This window comes from Panicum virgatum, chromosome 6K (genome assembly GCF_016808335.1).
Source record: "Panicum virgatum strain AP13 chromosome 6K, P.virgatum_v5, whole genome shotgun sequence".
Lineage (NCBI taxonomy): Eukaryota > Viridiplantae > Streptophyta > Magnoliopsida > Poales > Poaceae > Panicum > Panicum virgatum.
In genome coordinates, this window is record NC_053141.1 from 11,762,711 (window position 1) to 11,780,485 (window position 17,775).

General features: G+C 45.9%; 3 protein-coding genes across 11 annotated transcripts; 2 read left to right on the top strand and 1 right to left on the bottom strand.

The window, feature by feature from the left end:
* The first annotated feature begins 829 nt into the window (after window positions 1–829).
* Window positions 830–6,121, top strand: LOC120711756 (putative potassium transporter 12). 3 transcript variants are annotated; one of them, XM_039997385.1, is made up of 10 exons: window positions 830–1,201; window positions 1,508–1,838; window positions 2,222–2,447; window positions 2,792–3,037; window positions 3,112–3,162; window positions 3,303–3,563; window positions 3,642–3,694; window positions 3,769–3,883; window positions 4,050–4,304; window positions 4,874–6,121. In XM_039997385.1, the coding sequence occupies exons 2-10, from the start codon at window positions 1,713–1,715 to the stop codon at window positions 5,908–5,910; spliced, it is 2,370 nt and encodes a 789-aa protein (XP_039853319.1). In that variant the 5' UTR covers window positions 830–1,201; window positions 1,508–1,712; the 3' UTR covers window positions 5,911–6,121. The 3 variants fall into 3 exon arrangements, with proteins under 3 accessions (XP_039853319.1, XP_039853318.1, XP_039853320.1); XM_039997384.1 differs by having other exon boundaries at window positions 830–1,838; XM_039997386.1 differs by lacking the exons at window positions 830–1,201; window positions 1,508–1,838 and having other exon boundaries at window positions 2,344–2,447; window positions 2,792–2,835; window positions 2,921–3,037.
* A 297-nt stretch (window positions 6,122–6,418) lies between these two features.
* Window positions 6,419–9,122, bottom strand: LOC120713922 (nuclear transcription factor Y subunit C-2-like). Its single transcript, XM_039999880.1, has 2 exons — window positions 9,018–9,122; window positions 6,419–7,703 (listed from the first exon to the last, which is right to left on the bottom strand). Exon 2 carries the CDS (start codon window positions 7,665–7,667, stop codon window positions 6,669–6,671), a length of 999 nt encoding a protein of 332 aa, XP_039855814.1. The 5' UTR covers window positions 7,668–7,703; window positions 9,018–9,122; the 3' UTR covers window positions 6,419–6,668.
* A 2,844-nt stretch (window positions 9,123–11,966) lies between these two features.
* Window positions 11,967–16,922, top strand: LOC120711757 (bifunctional purine biosynthesis protein PurH-like). 7 transcript variants are annotated; one of them, XM_039997393.1, is made up of 12 exons: window positions 11,967–12,129; window positions 12,256–12,367; window positions 13,308–13,389; window positions 13,773–13,869; window positions 14,331–14,433; window positions 14,552–14,682; window positions 14,879–15,056; window positions 15,146–15,303; window positions 15,527–15,736; window positions 15,840–16,187; window positions 16,296–16,422; window positions 16,509–16,922. In XM_039997393.1, exons 1-12 carry the CDS (start codon window positions 12,019–12,021, stop codon window positions 16,658–16,660), a joined length of 1,809 nt encoding a protein of 602 aa, XP_039853327.1. In that variant the 5' UTR covers window positions 11,967–12,018; the 3' UTR covers window positions 16,661–16,922. The 7 variants fall into 7 exon arrangements, with proteins under 7 accessions (XP_039853327.1, XP_039853321.1, XP_039853324.1 ...); XM_039997387.1 differs by having other exon boundaries at window positions 11,977–12,156; window positions 12,253–12,367; window positions 16,509–16,875; XM_039997390.1 differs by having other exon boundaries at window positions 11,977–12,156; window positions 12,253–12,367; window positions 13,314–13,389; window positions 16,509–16,841.
* Window positions 16,923–17,775: the final 853 nt, after the last annotated feature.

The following is a 17,775-nucleotide window of genomic DNA, read 5'->3' on the forward strand; positions in this document are numbered from 1 at the left end:
AGATCAAGGCCACCTTTTTGTTGTTTGTGTGCGTAATGAGGTGAAACAGATTTCTTTTTTTTTGTTGGCATGGTTTGCACGTTTTGCTTTGATTTTGCAGTATATATCCACCTTCTAGATATAGAGGCCGGGTTAATTCTTCATTTAAAAAAAGCAAGAACGACTACAAGAGAGAATCCCGTCAACATATTTTAATCACGGCTAGCTTCCGTTTCTTTTTTCTACAGAATTTGTGTGATTTTTTTTGGTTTATTTATGCGTTTTCAGAACAGATTAATTAGCTCTGAAAATTGAGGAATTATTACATGTTTTCTTCCATGCTGCAACAGCTTTGACAAGGAATGTTTGAGGAAATTAATAAGGGGTAGAATCGTGGTAACTCTACCGTAATTTATAGCGTCATGCAAGGGGTAAATTAGTTGTCATGTGCCATCTCTTACAGAAATAGAGGCATGGATATCATTAATAATTTATTTGATTCCATGCCATACTGGACCGTCATGTGAGAGCTTGGGCTTGGGAGCAGGTGATGAACAGGTTATTATGCAAACAAAGAACTCAACAAAGTCAAAGACAAAATCTGAATCTCTGAAATAAAAAAGAAATTGTAGAACACAGACTACACACTGCAAAGATATATAAAATAATGTTAATAAACGGTACTGTATCTCAGAAGTTGGATCCCAAAGATCTCAACCAAAAAAAAAGGGGGTGGAAAGTAATTTAGGAGGAAGGCAGGACCAGGGGACCTGCCAGCTCATCCTCTGCATCAGCAGGACCAGTGTGTAACAGACTTGCTGTTAAATTTAGCACCGGCTCTCTTTTGATTCAAAACCCGCAAGCAAAAATATTTACTCCTGTTGGAATTTCCAGTTGAAATGCCAATTCCAATTTGTTCTTCTTCTGGGCTCCCCACCTACCTCCTCCCGCAGTCTGAGGTCCAATTTTCAGCATCTAGCCATATGCTCCTGCACCTTCTTTCGTGAACGTGCAGAGAGCAGGCTGTTCTCTCTCTCTCTCTCTACCATAAATCATTCCTCCTCAGCCTAGACCCTGCTGTATTGCCGTGCTTTTGACAATTGGAAGGCGACCCACATAGCTGCTTGTCCCCCGGGTGGCGACTGTAGCAACAAAACTTTGATCTTGGGGGGTTTTGGGGCGGCGGGAGATTGGGTTTTCTTGGCTCTGGAAATCTGTCCAGGTTAGTCTCTGAAGCGTTTGAGGTTGGTTGGAGTGAAGATTTTCGGTTCGGTGGGCACAAATCCTCGGTTTGTGGCTCGGATTTGGGTTATTCTCGCCCCGATTCTTGGTTATTGGCTCTTGCACTGAAGGTTCCATTCTGGCTCTTGCCGAAATCAAAGGGGAAAGGTTCGATCTTGGGAGCAAGTTCTGTCTGAAGATTTGAGGTGGCATTCGGATTTGGGTTATCTGTCTCGCGTTCTTGGTTGTTCTTGAAGGACTTGCTGTTTGCTTTGACCAAGCTGACGGTCGGTCTTGGCCTCCGCAGATGTGCGGATTTGGGGTGGAACTGCAGTGAGAAGGCCAAAGAGTTGTTCCTGATCCTGGTTTTGGTGATTTAATTTCCGGCGCTAAATTTGGGAAGTTCAGGGATTCCATTTTCGGTTGATGCGAATGGGGAGTCACTTTCGGCCGATGGGAAGCTCTCGGGTGTGAGGTTTTGTGGTGGGATTACGACCTGAAGGTTGAAGGAGATGCTAATGGCGTCGATATCGGATAGCGAGGCGACCAACCGGGGAAGCATGTGGGAGCTGGATCAGAACCTTGATCAGCCCATGGATGAGGAGGCAAGTCAGCTGAAGAACATGTACAGAGAAAAGGTATGACTGTGATCCTTGCATGTCGGACTCTGAATGTTTGTTGCACAAAAGTCTGTTCCTCTCTGTAGCTATCATCATTTCCAGCTTAGCCTCTGTGTTCATCTGAAAGAAACATGCTGGTCCTTTGATGTGAAATTGTGAATGGTGCAGTATTGGATTGATGGCTCAGGGGACCATTTTGATATAAAAGGGTGGGAGGAACCATATTTTAGATGTGCTGTTACTATTATTTTCCAATTGTAGGAACAGATTCTTACATCTTGTTCAGTTCTCTCATCTTAAAGTTGCTACAATATATGTGCTCTATGCACCTTGTATAGGCTAGTTCGTTATCGTGTTATTAGCTCAAAGAACTGGCATGATCTTTGCTTTTATTCATGCAGAAGTTTTCATCAATTTTGTTACTGCGGCTCGCGTTTCAGAGCCTTGGCGTAGTATTTGGTGACTTAGGTACATCACCATTGTATGTTTTCTACAATATCTTTCCACATGGGGTTGATGATGATGAAGATGTTATTGGAGCTCTGTCCTTGATCATTTACACACTTACTCTCATCCCTCTGATGAAGTATGTTTTTGTCGTTTTGCGAGCCAATGATAATGGTCAAGGTAAGATATCACATTCTTGTAATCTTACTGTTATTTGTTGGCTATTATGATTCATTTGGCGTTTGCAAGAATTATGAGTGCTGTTGTCAATGGTAAAAGTATGAGCTGATAGTTCGCATAGGTTCTGCAATTCACCATTTGGTTTGGTTGTGTGATGGATTTGTATCAACACGTTTTAATATGAGACGCCAGAGTGGTTGCTAGACAACAATTTACTAATCATGAAATTTGTAGAAGATGAAGCTTCGAAATCATTTTGCTTTGTGCTCAGACAAGAAATACTCTTGCAATTGGAATTTGTTTCCACGAATGTTCAGACAATATATTTTTATCTTTATTGACAGGTGGCACATTTGCTCTTTATTCTCTACTGTGCCGGCATGCTAAGGTCAGCACTATACCCAACCAACATAAGACCGATGAAGAATTAACCACATATAGTCGGCAAACTTATGAGGAGAATTCACTTGCAGCAAAAGTGAAGAGATGGCTAGAGGGACATGCATATAAAAAGAACTGTCTTCTTATTCTCGTTCTCATTGGTACATGTACCGCCATTGGAGATGGAATCCTTACTCCTGCTATATCAGGTATCCAGAATCATAGTTTTATGAGTAAATCTAAAATAACTGTGATCTAACCTGCATATTTATGTGTTATGTAGTTCTCTCTGCATCAGGTGGAATAAGGGTTCAGAATCAGAACATGAGCACAGGTGCCCCCCCCCCTCCTGTATGGTCTTTTGAAGTTTGTTCTGAACTCCAGCGCGCTGCATTATTCATTTTCCTTGATCTATTGAGGATCATAACATCTTTTGCATATGCTGCTTTTTCTAATATCTTGTAAATCTGGCAGATGTGGTTGTAATTGTTGCTGTGATCATATTAATTGGCTTATTCTGCATGCAACACTATGGGACAGATAAAGTTGGGTGGCTCTTTGCACCTCTAGTGCTCCTTTGGTTTATTCTAATTGGGGGTGTTGGGGTAGTGAACATACACAAGTACAACAGTTCTGTTCTAAAAGCATATAATCCGGTCTACCTCTTCCGGTATTTCAAACGAGGGAAGTCTGAGATTTGGACATCTCTTGGAGGGGTCATGCTTAGCATCACAGGTCATTGGCTATTCAACTGTAACTTTAGCATCAATTGTTAGATGAAACAGAGTTAACTATATGTCTTTTTCTACTCAGGAACTGAAGCATTGTATGCTGATCTATGTCACTTCCCTGTATTGGCTATTCAGGTCAGTGGTTTCAACCAAAAAGATCATGAAGTATGATATATTTGCCTCAATGAATTAATCATGTCTATGTCCAGATTGCCTTCACCTTAGTGGTGTTTCCATGCCTTCTACTGGCATACACTGGGCAGGCTGCTTACATTATCGACCACAAGGACCATGTAGCTGATGCTTTCTATCGCTCCATCCCAGGTTACTGAACTCTAAACAAATTTGATCCTTCGTATCTCAAGATACCATACCACCATATCATGTCCAATATGTACGAATTGGCATAGTGCTTGTTGCACTACTCTTATTGTACATTAGTGCTGTGTGCACTTTGGTATACTCAAGTTGAGATGCTCTATCACTGCAGGTGCCATATACTGGCCAGCCTTCATCATAGCAACTCTTGCGGCTGTAGTTGCAAGTCAAGCAACCATATCTGCTACCTACTCAATAATAAAGCAAGCTCTTGCACTGGGTTGTTTCCCCCGTGTCAATATTGTCCATACCTCAAAGAAATTTCTGGGGCAGATTTACATCCCTGACATCAACTGGGTACTTATGATTCTTTGCATTGCTGTGACTGCTGGATTCAAGAACCAAAGCCAGATAGGAAATGCATACGGTGAGCTTTTCTTATTGAATTCCCTTGCTTCTTCCGATGCAAAATGATACTCCCTCCGTCTCAAATTAGAATTCATTTTGACTTTTCTAAATACATAGCTTTTGCTATGCATCTAGATATAAGGTATGTCTAGCTGCATAGGAAAAGCTATGAATCTATAAAAAGTCAAAACGAATTATAATTTGGAATGGAGGGAGTACTAAATAAGGAGGAACCAATATGTGGATGTCGTGCTTTATTGCACTTTCAGCTTTAAAGTTTACACAATAGTGCTAAGTAGAAGGTGGCTACCAATAGTTCAGTACTTGTAGTTAATTGCTAAAAACAGAGTCATCTTTATCTAATAGGCAGCATTAGCATACCCTAACAGAACACTCAAATTGTTCAGTGGCATACCTCAAATCGTAGACTAAGATTCTAAATACAATTTACACTGTACCTTCAGGAAGCACTTTGCAGTCGCAGTCCTTGACATGATACTTATTTTTATATAATTTACATTGAACCTTCAGGAAGCACTTTGCAGTCCTCGACATGACACTTATTTTTATATAATGTTGTCTGAGCAGGCACTGCGGTGGTGATTGTTATGCTAGTTACAACATTCCTTATGGTCCCAGTTATGCTGCTTGTATGGAAGAGCCATTGGATCCTTGTTGTCATCTTCCTTGTGCTCTCCTTGACGGTTGAGCTCCCATACTTCACAGCCTGCATTAATAAAGTGGACCAAGGTGGATGGGTTCCCCTAGTCATCGCCATAACCTTCTTCATCATCATGTACGTGTGGCATTTCTGCACTGTGAAGCGCTATGAATTTGAGATGCACAGCAAGGTCTCTATGGCCTGGATTCTGGGACTAGGGCCAAGCCTTGGCCTTGTCAGGGTCCCTGGGATAGGCTTTGTGTACACTGAGCTTGCAAGTGGTGTCCCACATATCTTCTCTCATTTCATTACCAACCTCCCTGCCATCCATTCGGTGGTTGTCTTTGTCTGTGTGAAGTACCTGCCGGTATATACAGTCCCTGTTGAAGAACGGTTCATCATGAAGAGGATTGGGCCAAAGAACTACCACATGTTCCGCTGCGTCGCAAGGTATGGATACAAGGACATCCACAAGAAAGACGAAGACTTTGAGAAGATGCTCCTCGACAGGCTCTTGGTCTTTGTCAGACTAGAGAGCATGATGGATGGCTACTCCGACTCTGAGGATTTCACCATGATGGAGCAAAAGGGTGAGAGGTCCACCAGAGCACTGCTGACTGAGAAGGCTGGAAGCAACACAATGAGCTCGATTGGTGACATGAGCTACTCATCACATGACTCCATCATGCCGGCCAAATCACCTTTGACAGGGAACAGCCTGACAAGGTACTCGAGCCAGACATTCGGTGACGAGCAGGAGTTCCTGAACCGGTGCAAGGATGCTGGCATTGTGCACATCCTCGGGAACACGGTCGTGCTGGCACGCAGGGATTCGGGGATCGTCAAGAAGGTGGCTGTGAATTATGTGTACGCCTTCCTTAGGAAGCTGTGCAGGGAGAACAGTGTGATCTTCAATGTCCCTCATGAAAGCCTTCTGAATGTAGGCCAGATATATTACATATGAACAATTTTTTCTTCTTCTTTTGATTGGGTTCAGAAGTGAGTAGTTCTGAGCTGCTGCAATCTGTAGGGCAGGTGAACATTGTACATGATCAGTCCTAGAGTAAATGTTCATTTGTCAGTTTCGTTCCTTTCTCAGGTAGTATTACTGATGTTGCTGGTGGCACGTTCTGCATGAGGTTTGTGGGCTGCATCCAAACAATTGCCATTTTTCCTTAGTAAGGCGAACGGGTTTTGCTTAACATGATGTCAACAATTGCTGCTGCATACATCATGTAACTGTTAGTCTTAGAAAAATGTAATCTGCTGGTATTTCTTCAGATCATCTTATCTGTCACACGCGGATGGTTCGTCAATACAATTTTTCTAATGAAAACAGGAAAAGAGTATGCTCCTGCAAAAGCTTGAGAAAATGATACATAACACAAAAGTAGCATTACTGGGTTCATATCATGAAAACAGCAAAACAGTATGCCCCTACAAGAGCTTGAGAAAACAATACATAACACAAGGGTAACATTACTGGGTTCATAGCCCAACAACAAACATGTCAAATCTGATAACGACCCGCTCAAAAAGGTCTAATTGAGTTCACATCCCTAAAATCACACAGGAATTCAGGAAATGCAGCACAATAAGCTCAAAGGGGCACCCCATCCATTTTACAAAATGTTCCATCCAAATCCAAATTAAACGACCTAGCTCAAAGGCTAAACCCAGTAACCCCTGACCTCGCTAGGAAACTAGTCATACCGCTCGATCTCACTCGGCTTGTCGACCATCAGAATTCTGCTGTTGGCGTTGCTGCTGCTGCTGCTGCTGGTACTCCGTCGGCGGCCACATGAACGACGCCGCAGGCTGCTGGTTTGCATACATCGGAAAGGCCGGGACGTGCTGCATCGGGAAGGTGGCCGGCATGGTTGCCGTCTGAGGTGGCGGCGGCGCGCCCCCGTTCTGCTCCTCTGTCGGAGAGACATCCATGAGGAAATCAAACATCTCGTTGGCGATGATCGCCGCGGCGACGTCGCTCCGCTGCAGCGTCCGGCGCTTGGACCACTCGGCTTGGAGCCAGGATCGCAGCGTGAGCTCCAGGATGAACATCTCGCAGGCCTTGGCGAACACCACGGGCACCTCGGCCGCGATCATCTTGACGTCCTCGTCGGCCTTCATGATCTTCTTGATCCGCGCCAGGGGCAGGTTGTGGACCTTGAGGTCCGTGGCCTGCTCGGCCTCCACCAGCTGCCCCGTCCACAGAGCCTGGAGCTGCTGCTGCTGGTACTGCTGCTGGTGCTGCTGGAGCTGCTGGAACCTCTGGAACGCGGCCTGGTTCTGGCTCGACAGCGGCACCGGGATGGAAGCTTGGTAGGCGGCGCCGGCACCATGGGAGCCTGCAGCTGGTGGAAGGAAGAAGCTGGAGCCAGCTGATGACGACGACGGAGGCACTGACGCCAATGCTTCGGGTTGGTGATTGTATGGTGTTAGGGCAAATGCTGCAGGGGTGCCAACATTTGTAGCTGCTTGAAAAGCGTTAGTATGTGAGGATTGCTGGTTCGAGAACGACGACAACATGGTGGCTGGTGGGTAGGATGCAGCGCCCTGGGAAGCTGGTGGAACTGGAAGGAAGGCGGCACCGGCTGCTGACGATGGAGGCACTGATTCCAGTGCTGCAGGCTGTAGGTATGTGGTTAGAGGATATGATCCAGGGGTAACACCACTTGTGGCACCTTCATCATTGTTGATCATCCGTGAGTATTGATCCATGTCCGAAATGCACTTTTGGTCTGCCTACTGTTGGACCTGTGATTAAAAATAACATCTTAATTAGACCATTAACTTTCAAATATGGCATAGAATTAAAGGTCAAAAGAGATAAAAAGAAACATTTTATTCACAAGGTCCAGGCGTCCAGCAAAGAGAACTGAGAAAAAGGAAATAAACATTTTTAAAAAAATAGGCCAGCAAGATGTGTACTGCATGAATCGCGATATACATACGTTCTTTTTCTTCTTCTTCATTGTGTTATTTTAAGAAAAACGTTTTGCAGCTTTATTTTGTGGTAAAGGGAAGTAAAGAGCTTGTGGTCAGTTAAGCTAAGTAGAACATATACAAGTAGAAAATAGGACAATGATTTACCCCCTTCACTAACAAGTGCTAGAAAGAACATAATACATTGTAGTAGATTGTTCAATTATAACGACGAATCCCTGAAGTTAGTAGAACGATTTCCTAACTCGAGACTTCTTTGGCTAGTATATTGCCCACCAGCAGATATGAAGTTGATCAGCAAGTGGCAGGACAGGCCATTGCATAATCTGCAAGATCTAAAACATAGGCTGCCACTGCCACAAGACAATTCCCAAAACCTAAGAATACTCTAAGAGAATCAGTAGCACGAAAGAACTAACAAGAGGACAAGTTCTACTGCCAAGACGACAGATTCATCAGAAAACATCACTGGCCGGCCAGTCGTCGTGTCCATCAGCAACACGCGGCCACCGCAGCGGCCATGTCGTCTTTGGCTATAGCTAGTATTTTGTCCACCAGCTAGCAGATACGCGAAGTTGATCCGCAAGTGGCAGGACAGCCAGTAGCACTCAGGCCGATAATCTGGAAGATCTAAAAACATAGGCTGCCACTGCCACAAGATCAAGACAATTCCCTAAACCCAGTAATGCTCTAAGAGAATCACTACGGCACGAAAGAACTGACAAAGACGACAGTTTTACTGCCAAAGAAGACACAGATTCATCAGAAAACATCACTGGCTGGCCAGTCGGCCATCAGGATTCAGGAACGCACGGCCGCCGCAGCGGCCATGTCCGACCGTCGGATCCACCAGTCAGGACTGACGGATCGGAGGTTTCAAAGGCAAAACCCATCGATCCAGTCGACCCCGCGGTCGCTCATCCTCTACAAAGAAACCAACGAAAACCCGATCGAGCAGGGATCTCTATCAGCCGGCAGCGCCGAAACAGGAGCAGGAAGAGCGCGTAACGAAGAGAAAAAAAAATCGCGATCTTTGCGGGGCAAATAAATAGATCGCGCGAAAGGGGGAGCCATCGTCGCTGCTGCATGGATACCTCGGAGGGAGGGAGGGAGGGAGGGCAACACCTGTCGGGTCGGAGGGGAGGAGCCCGGCCTCGGGGGGATCGGAGGAGACGACGGCGGCGGAGTAGGAGGGGAACCGAGGGGTGTGGATGCCTAGCCCTAGTCTCGCCTGCGCCGTGCGCGTGTTTTATGGCGGCGCCGCGGGGCACCTGAGGGCATCGAAGACCGTGCCCGTGGGCCCGGCTGGGGTGGGGTCGGCGGTTCCGGCCGGGGCGCTGGCAGGTGGGCCGGGGGGAAGCAAGTCCATCCGACGATGGAGACATGTAGGCCACCAAATGGTTGGTTTTGGAATGGAGCAACTTTCATGGTCATTGTTTATGTTTGTTTTTGAGCATGGTCATTGTTTATGTTGTGAGTGGTCAGGCACTAGTTTTTTTTTAGATCAAGAGTGGTCAGGCGCTAGTTTGTAGCAAAGGGAGAAGATTTTGTGGAGGGAAGAAAAGGAAAGAGGGAGGGTTGAGTTTAGGGTTTCTAAGGGTGGTATAGCTGCCGGCTGTAGAAGAATCGTCGGGGACCTTGCCGAACGGGCGCGGTGGTGAGGCACCGTGCACGGGGCGCGCGGATATATGACAGTCACACTTGGTGTAAGATTGGATGGTGCTGGCAGCGAGGGAAAATGATGAAGAGAAAGGCGGCAATGGCGATGTTGGCGCGGGGTAGGATGGTGGCGACAACGAGGGTGTTGTCGTTGCTGAGTAGGGTGAGGGCGGCGGTCATGAGGAAAAACGTCAAAGAGATGGGATATGGAAGGGACCACGGAGTAGGGTGGCGGCAGCAGCAGCAAGGAAAAACAACGAATATATAGGAGTAGCCCGTTGTCCTGCATTCACGTGGCACCGTGAGTGGCGGTCTATATACGAGTCCAAAGAAAAGTGATTGCGTGTGCCTCAAGAAAAGGCACGGAGTAGGGTGGCAGCTGCAGAAAGGGAAAATGGTGAATATATAGGAGTAGCCCGATGTCCTGCATGCATGTAGTACCGCGAGTGGCAGGCTACGACCTGATGCCGTGTAGCTATATCCGAGTCCAAAGAAAAGTGATTGCGTGTGCCTCAAGAAATAATGTTAAGGTAGCAAAAGAATGTAATGACTTCTATCTGGCCGTCCACGTATGATTGGAGAGACTTTTCGTTTTCACCGCTGGCTCACCCCATGTGTGGGCCTGGCAGACTGTAGAACACTATCCCCTTTTCTCCTTCACTCTATCAACGGCCTTTTCTCTCTCCGATGCGCAACGACACGTCCTGGTGGTGATGGCAGCATGGGGCATGCTGCCTCACCGACGACAAAATCCACCAACACTCCCGCACACCTCAGCTCCCCGCATCGCCTCCCTCGAAACCTCCATCTCGACGCGTTGGGCACAGCTTGCAACGCTAATGCCTTGCCAGCCTCGATCTGCTCCAACTCCAGTGGCTGATTGTTGAGGTGCGGCGGTGATTGCGCTCGTGCTCGGGCAATGGGGCCTACATGGCTGCAAGGCTGGGGTGTGAAAGGTAGCCGCTTGTGCGGTGGATCTGGGCGGTCTCGAAGATAAGGCTCGTAGCCGCCGCGTTGCGGACGAGGGCATCAATGGGAGCAGCGTAGCGCCAGTGCCCCGCAGATGGCTACATACATATATGGTGGTCATGACACATCTCTCCCGCAAGTCTATGTGTGTGTTATGCTCTCTCTCTCTCTGATTTCCGCCAATTTGATTTGGTCCCTAGAACCTTTTCTAGGGTCTAGGTTGGGACTGGGTGACATTGATGGTTTTGATTAGGCAATGATATTATTATGGAATTAGCCAATCAGTATATTTTTTTAATATTCTATCTTTTTTGTTCTAGTGATCAAATTTGTGGAATTCGTTTGAAGGCAAGTTACACAAATAAAAAGCAAAATACTCATTTATTAGGTTAACTTTTTCGTTCGAATTTCAACACAAGTTTGCGAATTTCTAGCAGTACTTAGTTGCATATTTAATAGGCAAAGAATTTATCTCTGCAAGGAAATATGACTTTCAAAATATAGATAAATGGACCTTGTTTTTCTGGTAAAAATCTATTCTAAATGGGAGATATAAGCGTATCAAGATAATTTAATCTGATAATTTTTTCTTAGTTGTTGGGGGTGAGAGCAGACTCATGCAACCCAATGTTGCAACCAATCTATGTTTTTTAGTTTAACAAATAATTTTTTTATGTTAGAGAAGTATGCAGTTTTGGCAAAACTTATAAGCAAAATTGGGTTGGCTATATCTTTTTCCAATCCCGTATAGATATTTTAATGTTGGTTCTCAATAAAACTATTATAGAGAGTATAATATTGTTCCCAGTAAGCAATAATATTATTCTATCTCGATATAACAGCACAATTTATTAAGCAATTTTACTGAATATCTTACAACTCATTTTTTATATAATTTATGTTGTTTTAAGCAGTTGCAGTGAATCGTATAGGAAGTGGCGGGACATTGTGCAGATATTGAGTAGGAGAAAAGGATGATGCCACACAGGGAAAGAAAATACAAAAAAGTAAATTTACTAGAATTGAAAAACGGTTCTAAAAAAGTGTGCTACTAACATAGATTAGTTTCTTGATTGAGAGCGGCCTTAAAAAGGCCTATAACTTATGACCAGCTGTAGTTAGCTGGGTTCATCCATCCAATAGATGTTTGGAGGTTGAGCATTGACAGAGTGTGATGATCTTAGCGGATGAGAGTGGGCGTGCCATTTATGTATAATATTCGTTCATGGCATCTTTAGATATTATTTGTTAAGATTTTCTCCAAGAACGGATTTATATTCTCCTCTCTTTTTTCTTAAAGTTCCATGCAGTGCAACTTGTCAGAAAAAGGACATACACAAAGTTACAACAACAAAACGGGGCAACCCATTCCTTTGGAGCTGTCCAGCCCAGCCCATATTCGGCCCATCTAAAAAGCAGGGCCTCCCTTTTTGTCTCCTCGAATACACGTCCGCTGTCCAAACAGAAAAGGGACAAAGAGGTGCTAACAATTACGAGGATGCCACTCTATCTCGTCTCCGCTCCCGCCGCCGCCGCCAAGCTCGCCGCCGGGGCACGCGCGTCCCCTCGCCGACGCCGCCAGCTCCTCCTCCCAGCACGCCACTTCCACGTACTCTCGGTTCACCCTCTCCCCACGGTCCTCTCTTCTATCTCTCTCCCTCTCTTTTGTTTTGGTGCTTTGCGCGTTCTGCTTGATTGCTGAGCTTAATCAGTGACCGGTGTCGGTTTCTAGCAGAGCCGCCGCGCCTCCTTGTCTTCGCTGTCTTCGTCCGCAGAGCGTGCGGCGGGGCGAGCCATGGCTGCTGCGGAGGCCGGCGCGTCGACGGCGCCGGAGGCGAGCTCGAGCGGTGGGTTCTTATGCGTTGTCTCCGCACGTGTTGGGATCAATTCTGATGCTTTTGTGAATTAGTGTAGAAGTAGAGTCGCGTTTATGTTTTCTCCGAACGTGGCGATCGTGTAAATATTTTTGGAGCTGAGTTTGCGTTGTAGATGCTGAGGCACCGAGCGACTGGCAAGTGGGCATGAGTTTAGATTTCTTAGGCTTGGGCTATGCTTTTGGAATCACTTAAACCCTTCCAAAGCCCTAATATGGAAGTTTCAGGAAATGATGCAATAGTGTCCGATTTTTTTTCTCTCGAACCGAGGCTAACCCCATTTCCATATTTCCATTACGAATAACAGAAATAAATATTGTCCTATTTGGTACCACTTTACCAGTTTAACTTGTTCAGAAGTTGTACCCGATATATTTTTTTATTCAAGTGATGCTTGCCTCACGATGCAAACTATTACTTACTTTCTTCATTTAGATTTCTGTTTTGTTTGGTCCAAGCTATGGGGATTTTTTTTAGAAGCTATGGGTTGAAGACATCACATGTCAAGACAGTAGTATTGGTCCAGACATGTCGATGCAGTCTTACCATGAGTTGGTTTTGGTGCTCCAAGGACTTGTGGTGTATGCAAAGTATCATATAACTCACCAGAGAGTAAATTACCCCTTTGGCAATGTAATTTAAACTTCAAACACATATGCGCCATCACTTTGTATTGGGCATAATGGTCAGTTGTTCTGCGTTCAGACAGCCTTTTGTTATGGTTGATTTGTTTCAACATGAAGTTCATATAGATATGTCTGATTTGTTACCTTGTATACATTGATTTTACATTATCCAGGATTCAAGTGTTTGAATAAATAAATTTGTTTTCTGTTGCATGCTTGTGTTCCACGATTTTTTTGCATATTCTCTTTCAGTTATCTCATTCAAAACTGATTATAAGTTCCTACAGCCACAGGAGTGAAGCAGGCACTGATTTCATTGTCAGATAAAACAGACCTGGCCAATCTTGGAAATGGTCTTCAGCGCTTGGGGTAACCTTTTCATTTTCTTATTCACCCTGCTTTTGAATTGTGTGACTGACAGTTGGCTGCTTACTTTTAAGTTCATGATAAATTGTATTGACTGTCGAGTTTTCCTGTACTTGATGTATTCATCACGATCAGTTTCTGAAAAGTGATCCTACCTTAGATGTGTCTAATTTATTGTTTGTTGCTCTTTCTCAAAGTCAGTGTTTGCTCCTGATAGTAAGCTTCATGTCTTATGAAGCATTACTCCACTTAGGAATTCAGGATCTGGGTTTAGTAATTATTTTTTTCAAAAAAAAATGATGTTTTACAATATGAACCATGAATTGCTTTCTTTTTTCGAATGTTGCTATTTTTGTTCCACTTATACAGAGATTTTGCTCCTGTAGATTTTCTATTATTTCCACCGGTGGCACAGCATCAAGCTTGGAAGCAGCTGGAGTTAATGTTACAAAAGTGGAGGAAATTACACATTTTCCTGAAATGGTAAAGCCTAATTCATGTTTAATTGTTCCCGGCATTTCTTGAAATATATGTTGCTATCACAGTCAGTTTACCGATCCCTGAATGAAGTTTGTCGGAAATGCTTGAAATTGCATTATTCTAATGTTTTAAAAAAAACGTAATAGCTGTAACCTTTACTATTGCCAATTTTCAAAAGTGCATCAAAGGGTCAGATGTAACAATTATCCTGTACTATCCAAATTCTCTTCAGTGCAACCTGAATCCTCATAAAGGTTGTTGGAATGGATAGTAGAAACAGTACATAACTCTAATTTTCTAACTGTACACTCACTAGATGTTGCTGTTCCATTTCTTAAACTGATAATTCTTTTTTACTTTACACTGATAGTTTAAAGGGTGTGGATTGTCATGTTAAGGGCTTTTGGCAAGCAGTATAAATTCTGCATTTCCATCTCCACTTACTTCTTTTGGGGTCATTTCAGCTAGATGGGAGAGTAAAAACATTGCACCCTAGTATACATGGTGGTATTCTTGCGCGAAGAGACCAGAAGCATCATCTGGAAGCATTGAACAAGCATGGCATTGGTAAGTTTTTTCTGTTCATCTGTGGAGACTCCTCTTAAATGTTGCTAAGGTCTAACAAGTATCCTGCAATGAGAAATCATAAGACTCAGTTGACAACATCCTTTTCTTTTTGCCACAGGGACATTTGATGTGGTTGTAGTGAACTTGTATCCATTCTACGATAAGGTCACCTCAGGTGCAATATCTTTTGAGGATGGTATAGAGAATATTGATATCGGTGGACCTACATTGATCCGAGCTGCAGCCAAGGTAACTGTATTGAATATTCAGTGATTTGATTTGTTCAGGTACCAAGGCATAATGAAGTGTCACTTGCTATATTCATGCAAAGGTTATTTCCATTTGCATATATCATTTATACAAGTAATATTCGTGCAGTACACTGATAGGAATAGTTGTACGCTTGCAGTTTGCTTACTTGTGCTGTATTTGTTATGACTGACAGAACCATAAGGATGTTCTTGTCGTTGTTGATCATAAAGATTATCCTGCTCTATTGGAATATCTGGATGGGAAGCAAGATGACCAGGATTTCCGCAGGATGCTTGCATGGAAAGCTTTCCAACATGTTGCTTCTTACGATTCAGCTGTCTCAGAGTGGTTATGGAAGCAAACAAATAAAGGTATTAGCCCTACTTTGGTAGATGATATGCTTATTATAGTGGGTATGTCAATATTTTTCATATATGATGGTATCATGATCTTTATGCAGGAGAAACATTCCCTCCTAGCTTTACCGTGCCCCTGTCGCTGAAGTCTACACTTAGATATGGTGAAAATCCTCATCAAAAGGCTGCATTCTACAGTGACAAGAGTCTTTCTCTAGTAAATGCTGGCGGTATTGCAACAGCAATTCAGCACCATGGAAAGGTCAGACAGTCATGTTTCGTTTAGTTGCTGCTTCACTAAAATGGAACACAAATCATTGTAACTTGTTGACGAAAATCTCTTTGAACTGGATTAGACGAGAATCTCTTTGAACTGGATTACACTCCATACATACTTTTCTTTTTCACTATTCTTTTGTGAACTCAAACTGCACCAATACAGTTGGGATTATTCAGGGGTTTACACATGACACATTTGTTTACAGGAAATGTCCTATAACAATTACTTGGACGCAGATGCCGCATGGAACTGTGTCTCGGAGTTTGAGAGCCCAACCTGTGTTGTGGTTAAGCACACAAATCCGTGTGGGGTAGCATCCCGACAGGACATCCTTGAAGCATACAGGTTGGCTGTGAAGGCAGACCCTGTGAGCGCATTCGGCGGCATAGTCGCCTTTAATACGACGATCGATGAGGTGCACAAGCTACAACTCTTCTACCTTCGCTGCTATCAGTCATCCATTAATGTTGACACAATCATCCTATACTCTTGACACAATGAGATGCTACATATTTTAGGATCTCGCAAGGGAAATCCGCGAGTTTAGGAGCCCGACGGATGGCGAGACGCGGATGTTCTACGAGATAGTGGTCGCACCCGGATACACTGAGAAGGGGCTCGAGGTCCTGAAGGGGAAATCGAAGACACTGAGGCTACTTGAGGCGCAGCGGAGCGGGAAAGGGATGCTGTCCCTCCGGCAGGTGAACGGCGGCTGGCTGGCTCAGGAGTCGGACGACCTGACCCCGGAAGCCATCACCTTCACGAAGATGTCGGAGAGGGCCCCCGAGGGCAGCGAACTCTCGGACTCGAGATTCGCCTGGCTCTGCGTCAAGCATGTCAAGAGCAACGCCATCGTGATCGCCAAGGTGAGCAGTGCCCGTACACTTGCTTTTCTCTGTTCCGCAAACTCAAAAGAGAATGAGATCGCTGGAGGGTCTGCTGATGCTTGTGTCCTGATGGTCGTCGGTGCGCAGAACAATTGCATGCTGGGCATGGGCAGCGGGCAGCCGAACAGGCTGGAGAGCCTGAGGATCGCCTTCAGGAAGGCCGGGGAGGAGGCCAAGGGAGCTGCTCTGGCCAGCGACGCCTTCTTCCCGTTCGGTGAGTAGATAGAAACTGCGTGCTGGTAACGAATGCTTGAAATGGTGATACGATGATGTCGCTGATGAGCTGATGGGGTCGCGCAGCCTGGAACGACGCGGTGGAGGAGGCGTGCCGGAGCGGCATCGCGGTGATCGCGGAGCCCGGCGGCAGCATCCGGGACCAGGACGCCGTGGACTGCTGCGACAAGTACGGGGTGTCCCTCCTCTTCACCGGCGTCAGGCACTTCAGGCACTGACCGACACTGAAGGTGGCAAACAGAGCTGGGGGCTGGGGGGCAGGGAGGGAGGATTCTGACTGGAGGCAGGCTGCAACAAAGCTGCTGCTGCTCCTCCTGACCGAGGGCATGCCTGGGTACAAGAGTTTTGAATTCAAATCTTGTTGACTTCAGTTGAAAACTTGCACCGGATCCTCCAAAATATAAAATGTAAGAAAAGGATGTCCTGAGTCAAAGCGCGACTCTGGAACAAAGGTGTCGGAAGGAAGACGTGCGCTGGATTCGTTTCTATTCCCTTGTGTTTTGGAGCGGGACGAGCCGGCCGACCGATCCTTTTTCCCCGCTGCCGTCGGGCCGGCCGGCGAGGGGGTGGACGATGATGATGAGCTAGCAGGCCTTGTGGCAGGTGCAGAACCTGTGGTGGCAGTAGCCGGCGGTCCAGCCGCCGCCCTCGCTGACGCAGTTGCGGGTGCAGAGGCCGGGGGAAGGAGTGGTGCTGGCTCTTCCCCGTGCCTCCACCGCCACCATCCCGCCGCCGTCTGCGTAGGATACAAGCATGTGGTAAGCTTACTAATTAGAGTCGTCGTCCATCAGCAGCGGCGGCGATCGGAGTTAGCACAGCAGATAAGTGCGTGTGTACGTGTGAGGACGAGCAGCACGAGCAGGAGAGCGCACGCGGCGGCCCTGGACTTGACGAGCTCCTTCGCTACGTTAGTTGTGTGTCAATGGAGGGAGTTCGCCGCCGACGATCTGGATGGGCTGCCGGAGATGAGGAGGAAGCGCGCGCGAATAGTTAGTTAGTTATAGTGGACGGTTGTACATGTGTGGTGTGAGTGAGGTGTGCGTGTATAGTGTTGGGTGTGCGTACATGTATGAACAGATACTACAGCTGTATCCAGATGAGAGGCTTCAAAAAAAAGTTATAGTGGACGGGGGCGGCGCGGGAGGCGGGCCCGTGGCGGGGCGCCTCCTGCCACGTGCGGCGCTGGGTGGAGGACGCGTGTGAAGCGGAAGCCACGGGTGATCTCGATCGAGCAAGCTCGGATGCGTATGGATCAGGTAGCTCGCCGGTCGTCGTTCGTCTGCTGCCTCGGCGACTGCATGCTCTGCTTCCTCTTCCTTCCAGCACGCACGTT

What these genes read in the sequence shown, in the direction of transcription:
- LOC120713922 (XM_039999880.1), bottom strand. Translation starts at nt 7,667, where the DNA reads ATGGATCAATACTCACGGATGATCAACAATGATGAAGGTGCCACAAGT.
- LOC120711756 (XM_039997384.1), top strand. Translation starts at nt 1,713, where the DNA reads ATGCTAATGGCGTCGATATCGGATAGCGAGGCGACCAACCGGGGAAGC. An exon ending in CCTTACTCCTGCTATATCAG is followed by an intron (nt 3,038 to 3,111) that starts GTATCCAGAATC and finishes TGTGTTATGTAG; the next exon opens with TTCTCTCTGCATCAGGTGGA. An exon ending in TCCCTGTATTGGCTATTCAG is followed by an intron (nt 3,695 to 3,768) that starts GTCAGTGGTTTC and finishes GTCTATGTCCAG; the next exon opens with ATTGCCTTCACCTTAGTGGT.
- LOC120711757 (XM_039997387.1), top strand. Translation starts at nt 12,019, where the DNA reads ATGCCACTCTATCTCGTCTCCGCTCCCGCCGCCGCCGCCAAGCTCGCC. An exon ending in TTACACATTTTCCTGAAATG is followed by an intron (nt 13,870 to 14,330) that starts GTAAAGCCTAAT and finishes GGGTCATTTCAG; the next exon opens with CTAGATGGGAGAGTAAAAAC. An exon ending in TGATCCGAGCTGCAGCCAAG is followed by an intron (nt 14,683 to 14,878) that starts GTAACTGTATTG and finishes TATGACTGACAG; the next exon opens with AACCATAAGGATGTTCTTGT.